Raw genomic sequence first — 16,556 nt, forward strand, 5'->3', positions numbered from 1 at the left:
GCAGCACCCAGCACTAGACAGGTCATGGCAATACAAGATTCACTCTACCTCTGGGTAATGCCACAGCTGAATTTAAATGTTCAGCTGCATATGAAATACATGCTTGATAAAGAATGAGAGACTAATGAAGACAGCATGACTCTGAGCAAGCATAAATCTTGCATGGTGTTGCCATCTTGAATTTTAAACCAAGATGTCAATTAAAGTTGTGAATGAGGTCAACTGCAGTGACCCAGCTAAACAAGATGCAATTAATAGTAGGCTGACCTCTCCTACCCTTCTTCCCCCAAACCTCTTCTACGTACACTTACTGCTCCTAGGGCAAAGTGCTCCTGATTAGCACTAATCAGGTCTTACTTAACATGGTTGTTTAAATAGTTACCTCCTCTTTCTTGCTGCATTTTTAACATATGCACCACACCCTGTTTACGGTTGATAGGGAAGGATTTGAATGCCTTTAACATCCTCTTTTAGCAGGTCTTTTGCAGGCATGCTTGTCTAAAGGAGGCTGAGTGTCTATAGGTGACACCATACAGTTAATGCTCACATGCAAGGAATACTCTTGAAAATCCTGATACTGAAGGGCATCCTATGGGATATATTCTATAAATCAAATACTTCTAACAAAATCTATGGCTATTTTCTGCCTCTGTGCAACACACCATTCCCTAGAGAAGCTGGTACTCTGATGGTTGACAGCTGAGAGGAACAGGAATAATTGCAGGCTGCTGCCACCTCTGTCTCAGAAAGTCTATAGCCTTTTATCATTGACTATCAGGAGTAATTTGCTTGCTTGACACTATGGCAATGGGATATACAGAAATAAATGTTCTATCCACTGATAAATACCAAAAACATACACAAGCGAACAAAACGCTTAAAAAAAAAGTGTAAATAAAACTTCTGTGCCTTCATGGTAACTTCCTGTCTGTTGCTGTGCACATGCACGAATGTGTGTGTTGAATGCACAGCTGGCTGTGAGAAGGACGTAGCTGAAGCTGGGTCTGCTGTTGCTCAGGGACTCTGTGCTGCCTGAGGAATCGGCTGCTAAACTAGCTGTTCTTCACATAAATAAATTAATTTAGATATAAAAAAATTATAAAGATTATATTTATAAGAGTAAGTTGAACAGGGAGTCCTTATTGTTTGGCAGGGATGAGACAGTAGTGGCACATGGAGGAGAAAACCTGGTGAGAGTCCCTCAGCCGATGTAAATGCTGCAGGGATGCCAGGTGAGGTGGCGTCTGGGAACTGAAGGTGTTGCTGGGTATAGGATGAATGCAACGCCGAGTGGAGCATCCAGCACACTGCTAAACACCAGGGATATGTAACTACCCAGAGAACCAGAAAGATCATTTTCACAACAGCTTTATGGCTTAGGATACTTTCAGAGGATTTTAGGATTGTCACTCTGTGCCCATCATTGTGATTCTTGGGTTCGTACTCCCATCACAAAACAATTTCCCCTATCTCCCAGTTTAGGCTTAATTTTTGTTTTGAAAACAGAACTTTGGTAAGTGGACCAACCCCACTCTCACCTCAGAATATTTTAGGCCTTGTCACGACCCCACAGACCAGTGGGAATCTCAGTGGAGGGAAATTTCAGTCCAGAATTTAAAGCGTTTACTTTGCTCCCGCTGCTTTTCATCTATTTTTCTCTCCTCCTGGTGTGTACTTTCCCTGCCCTGCTGGCTGTGGTGCTGCATACTAATAGAGCAATACTTGGCCCATCCCCAGAGGAAGTTGCACGCAGGTTTATTGGGGAATGGAGGAGCGAGAAGGAATTTCAGCGCATCCAATAACTCTCCTACCGATGGGATGCCTTCAGGTAACAGCAGATAATTTGATCCCAGCTACTTCCTATTGTTATACCACTGCTAAAAGAGCATTACCTCCAAAGAAACATATCCAACATCCTCTCCCTCATTATCTATATACTGCAATAGCTTACAAAACTGTAACATTTATGTGTTTCTTAAAAGTGCTTAGAGAAGGAGGCCTATCCTGCTACATCCCCTCTGCTGTGATTCAGGCTGACAACCTGCAGGCTTTATTTCTTGCTGTAAACACGCTGAGAAAGGCTGGCCTGATCTTCCAAGACAGATAGGGAGAGATTTCCTTCAGGAGGGTGTAGGAGGAGTGGCAGAAGCTTTTGATTTTCATTCTTCATGCGATTATTATCAGCTCCTCAGCAGCACTAATTTGGGATTGCGTGGTATGCTTGGTGAGAGAAGGAAGCCTTTTGCCCCTCGATCATTTCCTTTCATTCCTCAGGCCGGTGCAAAGGTCAATAAAGAAGCGGACACTCATAATGGGCTGAGCGAGCAGAGGAACGTATTTGGCGCTGCCGGCCGGATAACTACAAGTGGGTAAACCCCCAATTAGCAGCAGGTAAGCACTGTTCGTTGTTATTTATCCTTGCCCCCACCTCTTGCCAGCTTCCCGGGCGGAGCGGCAGCCGCTTCGGAGCGGCACTGCCGCCCCCTCTCGGCTCGGCGCGCCGCAGAGCCCCGCCGGACCCTCCGCATCTCCAGCGCCGGCAGCCACTGCCCGGCAAACAAACAAGGGGGGGAGAAAAAGAGGAAAAAGAAAGAGGAAAAGAGGAAAAAGAAAGAGGAAAAAGAGGAAAAAGAGGAAAAAGAGGAAAAAGAGGAAAAAGAGGAAAAAGAGGAAAAAGAGGAAAAGAAAAAAGGAATAAAAAAGAAAAAAGAAAAAGGAAAAAGAAAAAAGGAAAGAAGGAAAAGGAAAAAGAAGAAAGAAAAACTAAAAAAGAGGAAAATAGAACAAGAGAAAAGAGAAAAGAGAAAAAAATAAGGGGAAAAAGGGAAAGAAAGAGAGTGTTCTTCACTGAGGAGGTGGTCAAGCACTGGAACAAGCTCCCAGGGAAGCCGTCATGGCCCCAAGCTTGTGGGTGCTCAATAAGCATTTGTACAACACTCTTAGATACATGGGTTCACTTTTCAGTTGCCCAGTGTGGGGTCAGCAGTTGGACTCAATGATCCTCGTGGATCCCTTCCAACTCAGGATATTCTGTGATTCTAAGTATTCACACTAAAACTCAATTCAACTTTGTTACAGTACTTGCAGGACAGGATCTCAAAATACTATGCAAATAGTAACATTTAATGAAATGAAAGAAGGGAAATAGACATTTGTCCTACCATAATTTTTCTCATTAGGTATTTTTTAAAAGAGTATTAAATTAAAACACAGACAGACTGTATTAACGACCAGCAATACAACAGTATCAGACCTACCAATTCTTGCTTCTGGGGCGGGGAACATGTTATGCCATGCACTGTATCAGACAGCAATGTAGCAGACAGACAGGGAAGGGATACAGAAAACATTATCCCCATTTCATAGGTTCAGAAGAGAAGTGCAAGACTAAAATGAACACCCAAAATCACTTGTGCACTGGACTGAGCTGGGGATACGGCACAAAACCCTAAGCATTTTGATCTGCTCCAGCGCGGCATTTCAAGGAATCAGGAGAGGAGATGTGTGCCGTGTATCTCTGTGCCATTACTGACACAACATTTTGCCATTTTTACTTGTAGGGATTCTGAAGGAACAAAGACTTTCCTCCTTCTGTCATAACTGCCTGGAGGTTTTCCTGACCTTTTTTTCCCCTCCCATTTTTCCAGGTGATTAAACTGTGCAGTCAGAAAGCATGACTATAACGCCAAGAAGCCAGCAATTTTAACACCACAAAAGGATAATTGTGTAATACTTCAGGCCATATTAGTTTCAGCACGGACTGACCCTCAGCCGGGGATGACGCAGTACCAACAGCTCCCAGCACAATGACTGACAGAACTGGGACATGACAAATTGCACTTTTGAAGCCTGCAGGAGAAGAAGAGCTAGGGGATACGCTTTGCATTAAAAACAGTCATGTACTATATTCTTTGAACAACTGATAAAGTAGGACAGCACATGACTACTTCCCTTCTAAACCATTTCGCTTGAAACATTTTCCATCCTCCTCTCATTCTCCTTTGCTAGTGTGTAAAAGACAGTTGTCTGTACTACCAGTGTAACATTACTTATATTCTTACACTATACTATAGATTTGCACTAAATTAAAGAGATTTTGCTACCTGGAAATGTCACATTAACTGAAAGAACAGCTTAGGGTGTGACATCTATCAATGGCTGAGTAAAAAGACTGCTTTTCCTCCCCTCAACTCGATGCTGCAATTGAGCCTCAGTACATTATTGCTGTATTAGAGGTCTCAGTGCTGCACCTGTGAGGACTAAGGCACAATCAAGGCACTCAAGCATACAAGATTTTGACCCCCTCAAAACCTTTGCTCAGATCTCCACTGAGTGATTTGTAACATTCCCAGCCTGTACATGCCTGGTACTGCTTCAGTGTGAGCAACTGGGACATGACAGACAAGATCCTGGATGGGAAAGAACCTAGGGTTAGCCAGAAGTAAACACACAGCATAGGTGAAATTGAGATTGTCCCATGGGTTTTCCACCTCAGCAAAGAGGAACCTGGGTTCAATTTCTCAGCTTCACGATGTTTCTGTATTTTTGCCAGTTACTATTTAGCTTTAAAAGAAGACTAAAAAAAAATAGCTGCTTCTGTTCCCACAGGTCCCAGGAACTCTGCACTCTCTTCTCTGCTGCAGTGCGGCTTCCCCAGGCAATATTCTCCCTGTGGAATATCCCATGGCCTGAGGCACAGAGCACTCTCCAGGGAAGGGAGCTTGAACACATCCAGAGTGGGAACTGAAGGGAGCCCAACATCTCCTGTTTTCCAGGACTTAGGGTAAGCAACTGCTATTAAAGACAGGTATGCTTATACATCCGCCTTACAAAGTCTAGGGCAAGCTCCTACTTTAAAGAGATCATTTATCTACCAAAGTGAATAGGAAATTCCCTCCTCTAGTCTTGAGTGAGTCCCTCAAGAGAGGGGTGAAATGCTTGACATTTTCTATTGCCACCCAGCTTCCACCAGGAACTGTAGATGTGACAGCAACAGGTGGAATAAAGGGCCTGGGTCTTCACTCTGGAAAATGAGGATTTGATAACCCAAGCTCTCTTCTTCTGTCATCAATATAATGTATTTGAGTTCTGGAGACATGATTAAACTCTCAGTTGTTGAATCCCAGTGACCCAGTCTGTGTATTGTAAAATTAGTTTCCTGTTCCTGTGCCTCGTTAAAAAATCAGTACTCATTTCAGCTCATGCTGACAGCTGACACTATAAGTAATATTAATCTAACATTTTTATTTTCAGAGTGTGCTTTGAACTGAGTAGCCTTAATTTAAGAATTATTTTAACAGTTCATTTCCTAAAAATAACTATACCATTCTTTCCAAACATTACATCCATACACAAGCTGACTCACAGCATGAAGTTCCACTGAAGCTATGGCATGGCCACAGCAAATTCAATGCAAAAGTAATAATCTCAATTCACATAGAGACCACCCTCTGTGGAAAACCCCCACCAAATCCTACACAATAAAAATAGGAAGGAAACTTGTAGGATTATCTAACAATCAGCCTAAAAGCACAGGCAGTCTGGAGAAAGGATATTAATGTCTTTAATTCTTGAAAGGCTCTAGAAAATTCTATAGCAGGGATGGAATCTTCTATTCAATTACTTACAGCGATTTAAAATATATAAAGGTAATTACAAAACTTCTGTTGGATTTTGCTTACAGCATGGTCAAAAGAGCCTATGATTTAGCCGAGACTAGAATTTCAGACATGCTTTTACATGTTTTTAGTGTTGCTCCCTGCAGATCCATCCTGTACAGATCAGGTTATTTACAGCTTAAGTGCCTGGAAACAAGAAGTGTTACAATATGCAATATGTTCAAAAACCTGGAATTAATTTTATAACTTTTTCTAAGAGAATTAGTAACACACAGCAAAACTGGCCCAATATCTATAGAACTGCTTGTAATTACTACTTTCTACTATGGCAACTTTCAATCTACTACCATATGGGTTTCCATTGATTCACAACAATGGAAATGTCACTCTGGCTCAGCACTGTTAAATGCCATTTTCAGAAGAGGAAATACAAGTTTTGAAGTGACCAATGAAATGGAGCAATTATGTAGTTTAGTATTTGCTTTATGTAGTTTGAGAGAATTGTTACAAATTCCTTCAAGCACTACAAAATGGGAAGTGTGTAAGATGTAAGTTAATTTAAACCTGCTTTGCCATAATAATGTTATGCAGTTGACAAAGTTTTGATATAATCAACAGTATAGAGGTCCCAAAGTAAAATCTTAAATAGTGACTACATAAAATATCACTTTAAAATATGAGTTACACACTGTAAGAATCCTAGCTTATCAATAATCATATATCACTACAGAGTAAGTTGATAAAGGGTTTTCTTTCACACGTTTCTTGCATCTCCCTTCTGTCACAGTGCTAAGCCCACATTAGCTGTGCCTGCACTAATAGAGCTGGGAGACTGAGTGCAGGAGAAGTGATCAAGATTGGAGTGTCAACAAAGGCACCAGATGCCACTGATGCCTCTTCCACACTTCAGTCCTCAGGCACCACAGCAGAACCAGGAACTCTCCTGACTCCAAGGTTTCCTAGTAAAGACAGATTTGAAGAGGGACAGCCACTTCCCTAAGTGATAAAAACAAAATGCTGATATGTTCTATTGTCAAATAAGCCTGTAAGATCAGAATTACACAGTGTTAATGTTATTTTATGCTAGTTATACAGTTCTTTGGCCAGATCACATTCAACTGTTCATTTAGCCTAGCACAGATCTTGCTTAATTAACCCACAGAGTAAGTTCCTTTATAATAACTGTTTTAATGAAGTGTTAATGAAGACCCCTAATTTAATATTCTGCCCTTCCATTTAAAAAGTGATTTTTAAATATCATTAAAAGACAGCACTTGGATACTAACAGTTCACTGCAAAGACTTCCACTGAGAAGAAAACAAGAAGGTAAAAAAAGCCAAAAAGCCCCTAGCCCCCCCCCGAAAGGATACAAAAACATGCCAAATAAAGGTTTGTAACAGATTTTACTTGTACAAAAGCAACGTTTTAGCATCATTCACAATAAAAAGCTAAGACCTGTTTGGTGTTATACAGACAGGGTGTATCAACTCAGAATGCAACAGGTAAAGTGTACTGTAATAACAGTGAGATACACTGTTGTATTTAGCCAATTACTCCTGATGCCTCTTTGTGGATACTTTCTTAATTACAGGTCCTCTCTGCTTCATATATGTCAGCAGTATATTTTGGAATATAAAACCTGGAAACCTTAAAATACACTGAAATGTGTCTGGAAAAAATCAAACCCAGGACCAGTTTCTCACTGCACAATAATAGCTCTACCAGATCATTGAAACAAACAACACCTTGTATGTAAACTGTCCCATCATTCCACTCCCCCTTATATAAAAAAAGGAGAAAAATTGTCTTTATATAGAAAATTGTTTCATCTTCTTGCTTCTGCATTCATGCAACTTCATTATTAGGTTTCCTTATCCAGATATTAAACTGTAAAATGAACAGTTACTTATCATGGGGCTTTTCCACCATCTTCAGTGCTAATCTTCCAACCATTAGCAAACTGTATAAGGGGGAAAAACATAGAATTAAACAACAATAATAATTTGTCAATTCATTTTCAAATACTTCCCCTGTAACTGGAGCATGGAAACAAAAAAGATACACAAAACACGATTCACTCCATCTCAGTTTAATTAAGGAAATAAGAAATCACACATAGGAGGTTAAAAAAAAAAAAAAAAAAAAAGGTATATTGTGTTGTACCTGACACCAGCAATTAGCCCTGCAGGCATGAATTTTCCAGAGTTGTAAAATCTTGTTCCCATGATGGCAGTCAGTGTTCCAGATGTAACTTAAATGAGAGATTATACACTTCAGTCAGCAGAGATGCATGCATGTGAGAGAGATGCTACAATTCAAAACTAACAGAACAGAGAGAAGTATTAGCATCAAGTCAAAGGTGAAACAGGGTTACTTCACGTGATGGACTAAAAGAGTCAATAAATTGTGTAAACTTTGGAATGCCTCAGTATGTGAAGAGTAAATATTCTAAATCAAGTTCTAGCAGACAGTGCATTCCATATGCTTCTGCAGACAATCCTCAAATTTCTTTGTCAAAATGTGCTGCTTTGGAGACTGGAAATAATCTATGCTACACTGTTCTGGAACTTGCTCCTTCCCTATGCACAGGCAAATCACTAAATCTGTGCACATAATTCCCCCACTTCTTGTAAAAAGGAGAAAGCATTTTTGCGTCTAACTTGTAGTAATGTTCTGAGAATTAACTAGTTTATGTTTACAAAAGCCTTCAAAAGGGAAGTGTGCTATGTAAGTTCTAAGCATTATCAATTCATTTCAGCCCTGCACCACCTTCCACTAAGATCAGAGAGTTAAAATTACTGACCCTGACCACTTGGCATAGAGACAGGAGCCAGGTACTTTCAGTGAGCCAGTAAAGAAGAAAGGGCAATCCCTGGAACACTGTATCTCAAAGAAAAACTGAATACTAAGAAAACTATAATGAAAACATACTGATGAAATGCTCAGCCTTAGCACGTATCTGCTACCCAGTGGTAACAGCTACACGCAACATGTTGTTGCAACCACTCTTTTTATCTTCTACTATTGCTTCTATGGGACGACTGGTCCTGCAGGACCCTGCTCATCTTCAGTCCTAGCCATGGCATCCTTCCTCCCTAACATCACCCTAAATATTGTCACTGACATCTAGCAGTCTCATACAGAGACTGGGACCACAGTCTAACACACAACAAAGAACTAAAATATTTCAGTATTCAAATGCCTCAAGCTCTGATCAGTAGCCAATCTTCAAAATATGCACACCTCACTAAATGTAATTTTGTCTAAAACAGGAGTAGAACGCACCTTTGCCAAAAACTTTAAAGCATGAAAAGGAGGAAAAGACTCCATATACTACTGAATTACAGAAACGTATCCAACTGTCTCTCACATTTGGGAAAAACCTTTGTCTCACTCCTCTTAAGCTTGCTGTATTTGCAGTTTATTCCAGTTATTTAGGCTTGACCACGCACAGCTTTTGACCTATCTGGTCGATGTGGAAGTGGACTGCACTATAGACAAAGCTGAGGTGGAGAGAAACGCTGGACCTTCCCTTTTCAATTCTGACTTTCACATATCAAAGAGCTTGATGCTATGCCACTGCTTCAGTGAACAAATGCCATAGTCAGTGGCAGCTCTTTAAGCACTGACTAAGCAGTGACGCTCCACAGTTAGCTTCTCAAAGTCAGGGAGAAGGCAAGCTCCAGTTCTGAGAAGAAGAAACAGCATTACTGAAGCTTGCTTCGCTGTTCAATTTCCCCAGGCATGAAACACCTTTGTAATTCCACATATTTTGTCATATATAAAAATAAGCCAATCACAGTCTCTGCCAGTTTCAGCAATAATAAAATAACCTGCTACGGATATGGGCAGTCTGCAGGGGAGTCACGCTTCCTGAAATGCTCCAGCCTCCCGAAGGATGCTGAAAGTAAGATCCAGCCAAAAAGAGGACACACAAAGGTCAGACATCAATTTACTAGCACTTCCCTTGCACTATGATCCTTCAAACACGCCAGTATGAGACAGATGCATGGTGGCAGCCACCAATTCAGCAAAGCCTGGGGACCGAAACATAGCTAGTGCTAGGGAACTGTCATGCACTGATGTCTTCTACAGATCAGGAATGGAGGGGAGACAATACTACTAACCCAAATACTGGCCAAAGGATTACATAAAACACACGCTCGCAAGTATCTGAGATATAGCAGCCTAACAAGTGTCAGGCATCAGTGGAGCTACAGGAATTATCTACATATATTTTCTCAGCCTGCTTCAACTGCAAGGTATCCTAACTTCCTGGTGAATGAGAAAAGTTCAAGTCATGTTATTTTGCAACTGGCATGAGCTTTAGGCATGCACAGGTTAAAATGATAGGTGATAACCATCCCAACTTGATTGCAACCCTGAGCACTATATAGTAAATGGCAGAAAGACAAAAATTGCATTTTGGAGATTCACACCACACTACATACAAGTTTTTAAACACAAAATTCTTATTTGATTTTTATTTTGCTGAAGAATGTGAAATAATGGTATTTGGTTTGATTTTTTTTTTTTCAAACCACATAAGTTTCACTTAATCTTAGCACACATTTTCCTCCACAAGCTGTAGGGTTTTTGATGTTCAGAAGACAAACTCTAATGATAAATAACAGATATTGTCCTCTCTGGTTGTAGAAAAGGAATAAACATGTACGTTTGAACTATCACCCAGAGCACTTTATACTTCTTGCAAAAGGGATGCTGCAATGTAGTGAGAAATCACTGAGGAAGACACACCAAGACAAGCAGTTTTTAATATGCATTCTCACTACATTCTTTATAAAAATAATTAAGTAATGCTAACATTTCACTAAAATACAAGTTTAAAGATGGGATTGAAAGGAGATTTATAACACCATCAGTTTAACTCTTCTGCAAAGACTTTTAGGTACTCAATTTAACTATCCAGTTATTTTAGTGTAAATATAATCCCTTCTAATTAAAATTTTACATTACTTACTCAGAGAAATCCAAACATTATTTGGATTCTGTGAGAGCTGATAGGCACCCATTCCAGCCAAACTGCCAAAGACAAGGCCAGCAGCTAGCGACGGGACACTACCTGAATAAGTAAAAGATAATGAATTTATTAGAAACTCAGAAATAAACTTGCTTATCAGCTTATCTGTTTTGTAAAACACCAACAGTAACAAAAAAAGATGGACATTCATTGTCATAAAGCAGATTAGAGACGTTTTTTCTCTTTTAAGATTAAGACCATGCTGATCTGCAGCAAGAAACACATTCAAATACTCTTGCATAAGATACCAATAGCATTAGTATTTAATTCTGTAACAGTAAAGCCATTAGTATATTTATGATGGAAAGAATAGTGAGAAAAGCAAAAGAATTGGTGTTTTCTGTGCAAACCGAAGCATGTTGTTTCAACACAGTAATACCAGAATTTCTTGAGAGGCAGTGAAGTAGATGGATTAAATAGTAAGGGTTTAAGATCAGAAAAAGGACACGTGAACTGAACTGGGCAGGAGGGCATTCAGACAAATAAACAGTTGCCAAAGAAGAGAGCGGAGTTGAATAAGAGACGTCATATCCCTTAAGTGCCCCTGAGATCTGATCCAAAGGTAACCGCAGACTTTGGAAGAAGGTTCCCTGGACTCACATGAACTTTGGATCAAGTATGCAGCATAAATGATAATCCCAAGATACCAGAAGATAAAGGATACCACATCCAAACTGGTGATTTATAGATTACATCAAGTAATGAAGTGGCATGACCACTGTGAGTGGTGAATGCCCTCAATAAGGCTAACGGAGAATTCAGGACTTAATGCTACTGAAGGTGTTTATATATTCCATTTATTGGGTCACCTGTTAAAGACTTGAGATTGCAAAGCTAAGCTGATAAAGATCTCCTCTCAATGTTACAGGAGGTTCGTATATTGCTACCATAAAGTAATAATTTTTCAGTCATCAACAAGGCAGCTGTAACATTGCTTCAGATCCGGCTTTTGGTATAAAAAGCAAGAGATGAAGATGATAGAAAGCACCAGATGTTCTTGTACATGTGCAAGGAAAAGGTGCACACTCTAGTAAGTGTCTGCTTACAGTTTAACGAACATGTGGTAGCTACAATTCTTTCCACAAGCCTGGGAGCCAAGAAATGGCCATCATATCCTTGAATTTTACCTCAAGGCATTATTTAAGCAGCTATGACACATATACTTACTAAGACAACCACACCACCTCTGGCTCAAGAAGTTCCCGAATCTCAAAACATTGGGACTCAGAGAACTTATCAAACGAAGAGAGAAAAGCCAATCAATCAATCAATCAATCACTCTTTGCTTGCCCTGTTCTCATATTCTTCCCAAGGCACCTACCGCTGACCACTATCTGTGTGGGTAAATAGACCCAGTTGTAAAAGAACAGATCACCACCATCTTAGCTCTATGATGAAAGTTCCATTTTCTTTTGATTTCTCCAAGCTATTAGTAAGGATATGATGGCTTCCCCACACCCTCCTCCCTAGAAGTCACCATACAAGTTCCTGTTCCCCCTTCAAAAATCCTGTGACCTGGATTCCGTTGCCTCAGCATGACCATGTCCTCCCATCTGGGACCACAGGATAAGACAGACACCTACCATTTCATAATGGCCTCAGAGAAATACATATGCAAATAGTTACTTAAGTTCTCAGTATTGTCCTTCCTGACATAAACTCCACTCGCAGTCCAAAGGATAAATCAAGCCAATAGAAAATAGAATGGAACAGGCATTAGCATCTATGTAGTCAAATGCACTTGTAAGATTCTTACTGACTTCAGCAATGCACCTTCATATCACACATGCTAAGATGGCTTAGGGATTTTTGGAGCTGAAAGGGACAGTATTGCAGCGGGGATGAATCCACAGTTCTGTCTATAGGAGGGCAAACTCAGAAAAAGGTCAGGAAATGAAAGCAGTAGGTCAGAGGGTAAGCTTATGATGCAGAGGCCAGAAAAGGAACAAGTTTAAGGACTGATTTGCATTGTTCAGCTCTACTTGGAGAAAGGATCCTTCTGAAAACTCTCTGCAACTTGCAGTATACTGTTACCATCAAATATTAAAATGAGAATAAATCTCTAAGGAAAAAAAAAAACGTGATTTATGTCATTTGAAGATACAGAACATTTATAGAATGCCTGTATTTAAAATAGCAGGGAAAAAGCCTTTCTGAAGCAAACTCATGACAGTTCACCCAAAGAGCACAATGCAGAGCCAGGATATCAGCATCCACCAGAAAGCTGACCGGGTTTATCAGCCCAAAGCACCACACCCCAACAGCAGCAAGTTATCAGCACGTGGCACAAACTGATAAACTTTACATCTGCGCGAGCTTCGACATAGGCGGCTTTCAAAAAAAGCCGCCCAGCTCACAAAGTTCTTGGGGAGTGGGGGGAGACGACGGGAGATACAAGCACCTTCCCGCACCGTACCTGCTTTTACATAGCCAATGAGCCCTCCTGATGCCACCAGGGCGGCGTAGCCAAAGCCGAGCCAGTCCACTGCCATGCTGAAAACTGGAAGAGAAGTTGGGGTTACGATCAGTATCTTTGAATTTTTCAGGGGAAGAAAAATAAGAGCATTTTACCGGGGGGGGGGGGGGGGGCGCTTTTCCACGAGCAAGGCCTGCCTAAAGCCTAAGCCCTAAACCGAGTCCAAGAAATGAAACCCGATTTGTTGGGAATGCAGCCCTGGCGATGGCGGGGCAGACTTCGGTGTCCGTCGTGTCCCCCCCCCGAGGGTAGGCTGGCAGCACTCACCTGCCCGGCGGACCCACTCCACGGCAGCCCGGGGCGGAGCAGGCTGCGGAAGGGGAGGTGAGGGAGCCACGCACCGCCCAAAACTTCCCTTTTCCGGCTGTTCTCAGAGAAGGAAGGAAAAAATAAAACCACAACCCAACCCCAAAACCAAAAAACACCAAAACAAAACAAAAACCCTAAAAGGCAAGGTAGGGTCCGTCCCGGGAAAAAAAAAGAAAAAAAAGAAAAAAAAAAGGGGGTTGGTGCCCTCCCAGCTACCTCCAGAGCTGCGGGTAACTCCCCCGACCCTGGTGGGGGGTATCGAAGATGCCCGAGCAAGCCCGGGTGCCTACAAATGAGGAGAAGACTTCAGTGCAGACGATGTTTTGTGTGCTTGTTCAGTGAGGGGCAAAGCTCACTCACAACTGCGTTTGTGTGCACCCAATCCATCCTCGTCCTGTTGCAGAAGTGGGGGTATGGGGTACAGCTGAGAATTTGGGGTTGGTTTTTGTTGTGGCATGAGCTACAACTCTGGGCAGCCTACAGGCTGCTTCTAGCTTTGATCAGTAATTTCAGTATAGCCCTTTTATGGAAGATGTAGAGGATTTCTATAATCTTCAAATTACAAGCACAGCTAGTGCAACAGAAACAGGAGTCTTATACTGTAGAAGTTACACAACAGTGGGAGATGGAAAACATCTTGTAAAGAAAATGTTTTGCATTTTTGTTAATCTGGAAAAAATGTGGAGAGATGTTTATAACTGTCTACAAAGGTAAACTCTTTTCAAGTGCTGAAACTGTTTTTCTTCACGTAAATGGTGCTGCATGATTTGTTGCAGTTGTCTATGCACTTACCTCCCACGGACATTTAATCATACAGAAAGAATGAGCACTCCTCCAGCCAGGTCCCTGAGCTGAGAGGCTTCAGTTCCTCTTCATAACAGAAGGCACAAAACATCTGAGGCCTGTGCTTTCTGCAAAATGCACCTTTCTCTAGCTGCATTTCAAATTTTCCCATCTTTATAAATTAGCCTAATGGTCAGAAAGTGGAGAGCAGTTTAATTCCCTTGTGGGCCTAAGCGGTTTAAATAGAGATCTCCCATCTCCCTGTAAAGTACCACAACCAACACAGATCTAAGCTATACTGGATGGGGTTCCCTTTTCTTTTCAAGCTGTGTAATGGCTATGAGGTTCAAGTTTCACTGGGCCCTGCTTTGTAATCCAGCACTGGGGTTCCCCAAGAGGGGAAGGAGGAAAACTGGAAGAAATCCACAGCTGCAGGAGCTGCTGAACTCACCTGGGGCTCGGCTGGGATGCTGCTCACTAGGCTGTTGTTTCTTGCAGCCATGGTTCCATCTACTCTACCGGTGTCACGCACGCTCACCCTTTCTGACACAGGAAGAGCTTTCTCACTGCTGACATCTCCTCTCTCTCTGCACTGCTGCCTCCCCTCTATCATTCTAAGCAGTTCCCTGAAAACTGGCATGGAAAACATGCTGAAAAGAAAGATGTGCACATGGAAACAACAAAATAAAAATTGCCAAGTACTGATTAGTAGCTGAGCATTCACTCAAGGTATAGAAAATACGAATTCTCCTCTCAGTACTGTTTCTGTATTTCACCTTAAAAGCTGTTAGGACTCATCTTCTCTGTCTCCAGTTCACAAATTGTTCCGAGTCTCGTGACACACACGTGAGTCTTGTTACTACACAGGCAGTTAAATGTTCAATATTCTAAGTCTAAACCTTAGAAACAAAATTGTGGAATTTTTGCTTTTTAATTCTTGAAATTATGTGCAGACTGGATTTTTCTTGGTGCTCATGAGAGTCTGCTTTTGCAATTGTGATGCCCGTGGCCATGAGCTCATGTATTGAAAAATTCAAACAATGAAATCTGTTTTAGTAGTGGCAGCCCTTTTTGTCAAGAACAGACATAAGATAAGCACTAGAAAATAGACATAACACTTTACAAGTGAAAACACTTTACAAAGTATAAGCTTAAATAAGACAATTGTCCAAGTCCTATATTTGCTATGGGAGCCTTGTTATCAATTAAAAATCTGATTCAGTACCTTTCCTGCCAAGTCTACAAACTGTTTGAAGTCCTATATTATTTGCCTGTGTTTGTGTCCACAAACATTTGGGGTGTTATTAAAGTTAAAAGCCGTATAAGTTCAAACTACAGTACAGTGGAAACCCCTCTAATGTTGAATTAAACTAAGCTCATATAAATCAACTACACTGAATATTCAGACAAGGGGTTGTGATAATTTGTCTAAATAAGGGAAACAGTTACAGAAGATAAATATGGACACCCACCTCCAAGAGAATACTACCATTGCCACATGAACAATCTCGTAACAGCACTGATGATGCTCACTTTGTCTCAGTGTCAGAGCATACACAGAGATGAGCTGAAGTTATATCCTATTTTACATCCCTAAGACAGCCTGCATTCCTGTCTCCAGATTTGCTTCAATGTTCTTTCTGATTTTCTCTAGCTTTTCTTTTGCTACACAAATAAGGAGGAACAGATTATTACTAAAGTGAATCAGAATAAAGCATAATTCCAATTACTCTTTGAAGACAAAAGAAATAATGACTAATACTCCAGTAGTGCAGAAAACAACACTAAAATGCCTTACTTTAAAAGAAATAAAGAGAACATTTAGTACAGCTATTTGACCTTGTTCTCTCCAGTTCAACTTTGTTTTTCCTGCTTCGTATTTGTAATAAGACTTAGGATAAAACTCTGTTCCCACAAAGAAGGTCAGGAATTCACTTTTTGGTTAAGTGCAAAACAGATGGGTGGCATTCTATCAGCATGACAAATATTCCAAATGTTAGATAATTTTTTTTTTAACAATACAGCTCAGATCAAGGACTTGAAAAAATACTATGGAGAGGGGGAAGAGAAGGTAAAACCTTATTGATATAAACTCTTCCACCTGAAAACATGTATCATATTCTGAACAAAAGATTTCAATCATGTGAAACAGTGTTGCAAAGACTTTCAAAAAAATTAAATGTATGAAGTATGAACACAGTAAAAAACTCAAACATTTTGCCTATAAACTCTATGTACGAGCCCATGTCAAGAACTAGAAAGTATGATTTTCTGTGAATGTATGAATGGAATGTGATCATCTTATTTTAAGTAATTTTAAAATGTTCCT

The 16,556-nt window shown here is 40.7% G+C and overlaps 1 protein-coding gene and 1 long non-coding RNA gene across 3 annotated transcripts; one reads left to right on the forward strand and one right to left on the reverse strand.

Annotated features, from left to right (window-relative positions):
* The first annotated feature begins 1,505 nt into the window (after positions 1-1,505).
* On the forward strand, positions 1,506-6,663 carry LOC138690326 (uncharacterized). Of its 2 annotated transcripts, XR_011329158.1 has the most exons (4): positions 1,506-1,828; positions 2,275-2,391; positions 4,609-4,783; positions 6,406-6,663. It is a non-coding gene; the product is annotated as an uncharacterized lncRNA (long non-coding RNA). The 2 variants fall into 2 exon arrangements; XR_011329157.1 differs by lacking the exon at positions 1,506-1,828 and having other exon boundaries at positions 1,990-2,391.
* A 339-nt stretch (positions 6,664-7,002) lies between these two features.
* LOC104319089 (uncharacterized) lies at positions 7,003-15,916 on the reverse strand. Its single transcript, XM_069809131.1, has 7 exons — positions 15,700-15,916; positions 14,679-14,877; positions 13,403-13,499; positions 13,076-13,159; positions 10,600-10,701; positions 7,782-7,869; positions 7,003-7,578 (listed from the first exon to the last, which is right to left on the reverse strand). Exons 1-7 carry the CDS (start codon positions 15,717-15,719, stop codon positions 7,521-7,523), a joined length of 648 nt encoding a protein of 215 aa, XP_069665232.1. The 5' UTR covers positions 15,720-15,916; the 3' UTR covers positions 7,003-7,520.
* Between the last annotated feature and the right edge of the window lie 640 nt (positions 15,917-16,556).

This window comes from Haliaeetus albicilla, chromosome 21, assembly GCF_947461875.1.
Source record: "Haliaeetus albicilla chromosome 21, bHalAlb1.1, whole genome shotgun sequence".
Classification (NCBI taxonomy): Eukaryota; Metazoa; Chordata; class Aves; order Accipitriformes; family Accipitridae; genus Haliaeetus; species Haliaeetus albicilla.

What these genes read in the sequence shown, in the direction of transcription:
- LOC104319089 (XM_069809131.1), bottom strand. Translation starts at nt 15,719, where the DNA reads ATGGTAGTATTCTCTTGGAG. An exon ending in GGAGTGGGTCCGCCGGGCAG is followed by an intron (nt 13,160 to 13,402) that starts GTGAGTGCTGCC and finishes CTTCTCTTCCAG; the next exon opens with TTTTCAGCATGGCAGTGGAC. An exon ending in GGGCTAATTGCTGGTGTCAG is followed by an intron (nt 7,579 to 7,781) that starts GTACAACACAAT and finishes CCCCTTATACAG; the next exon opens with TTTGCTAATGGTTGGAAGAT.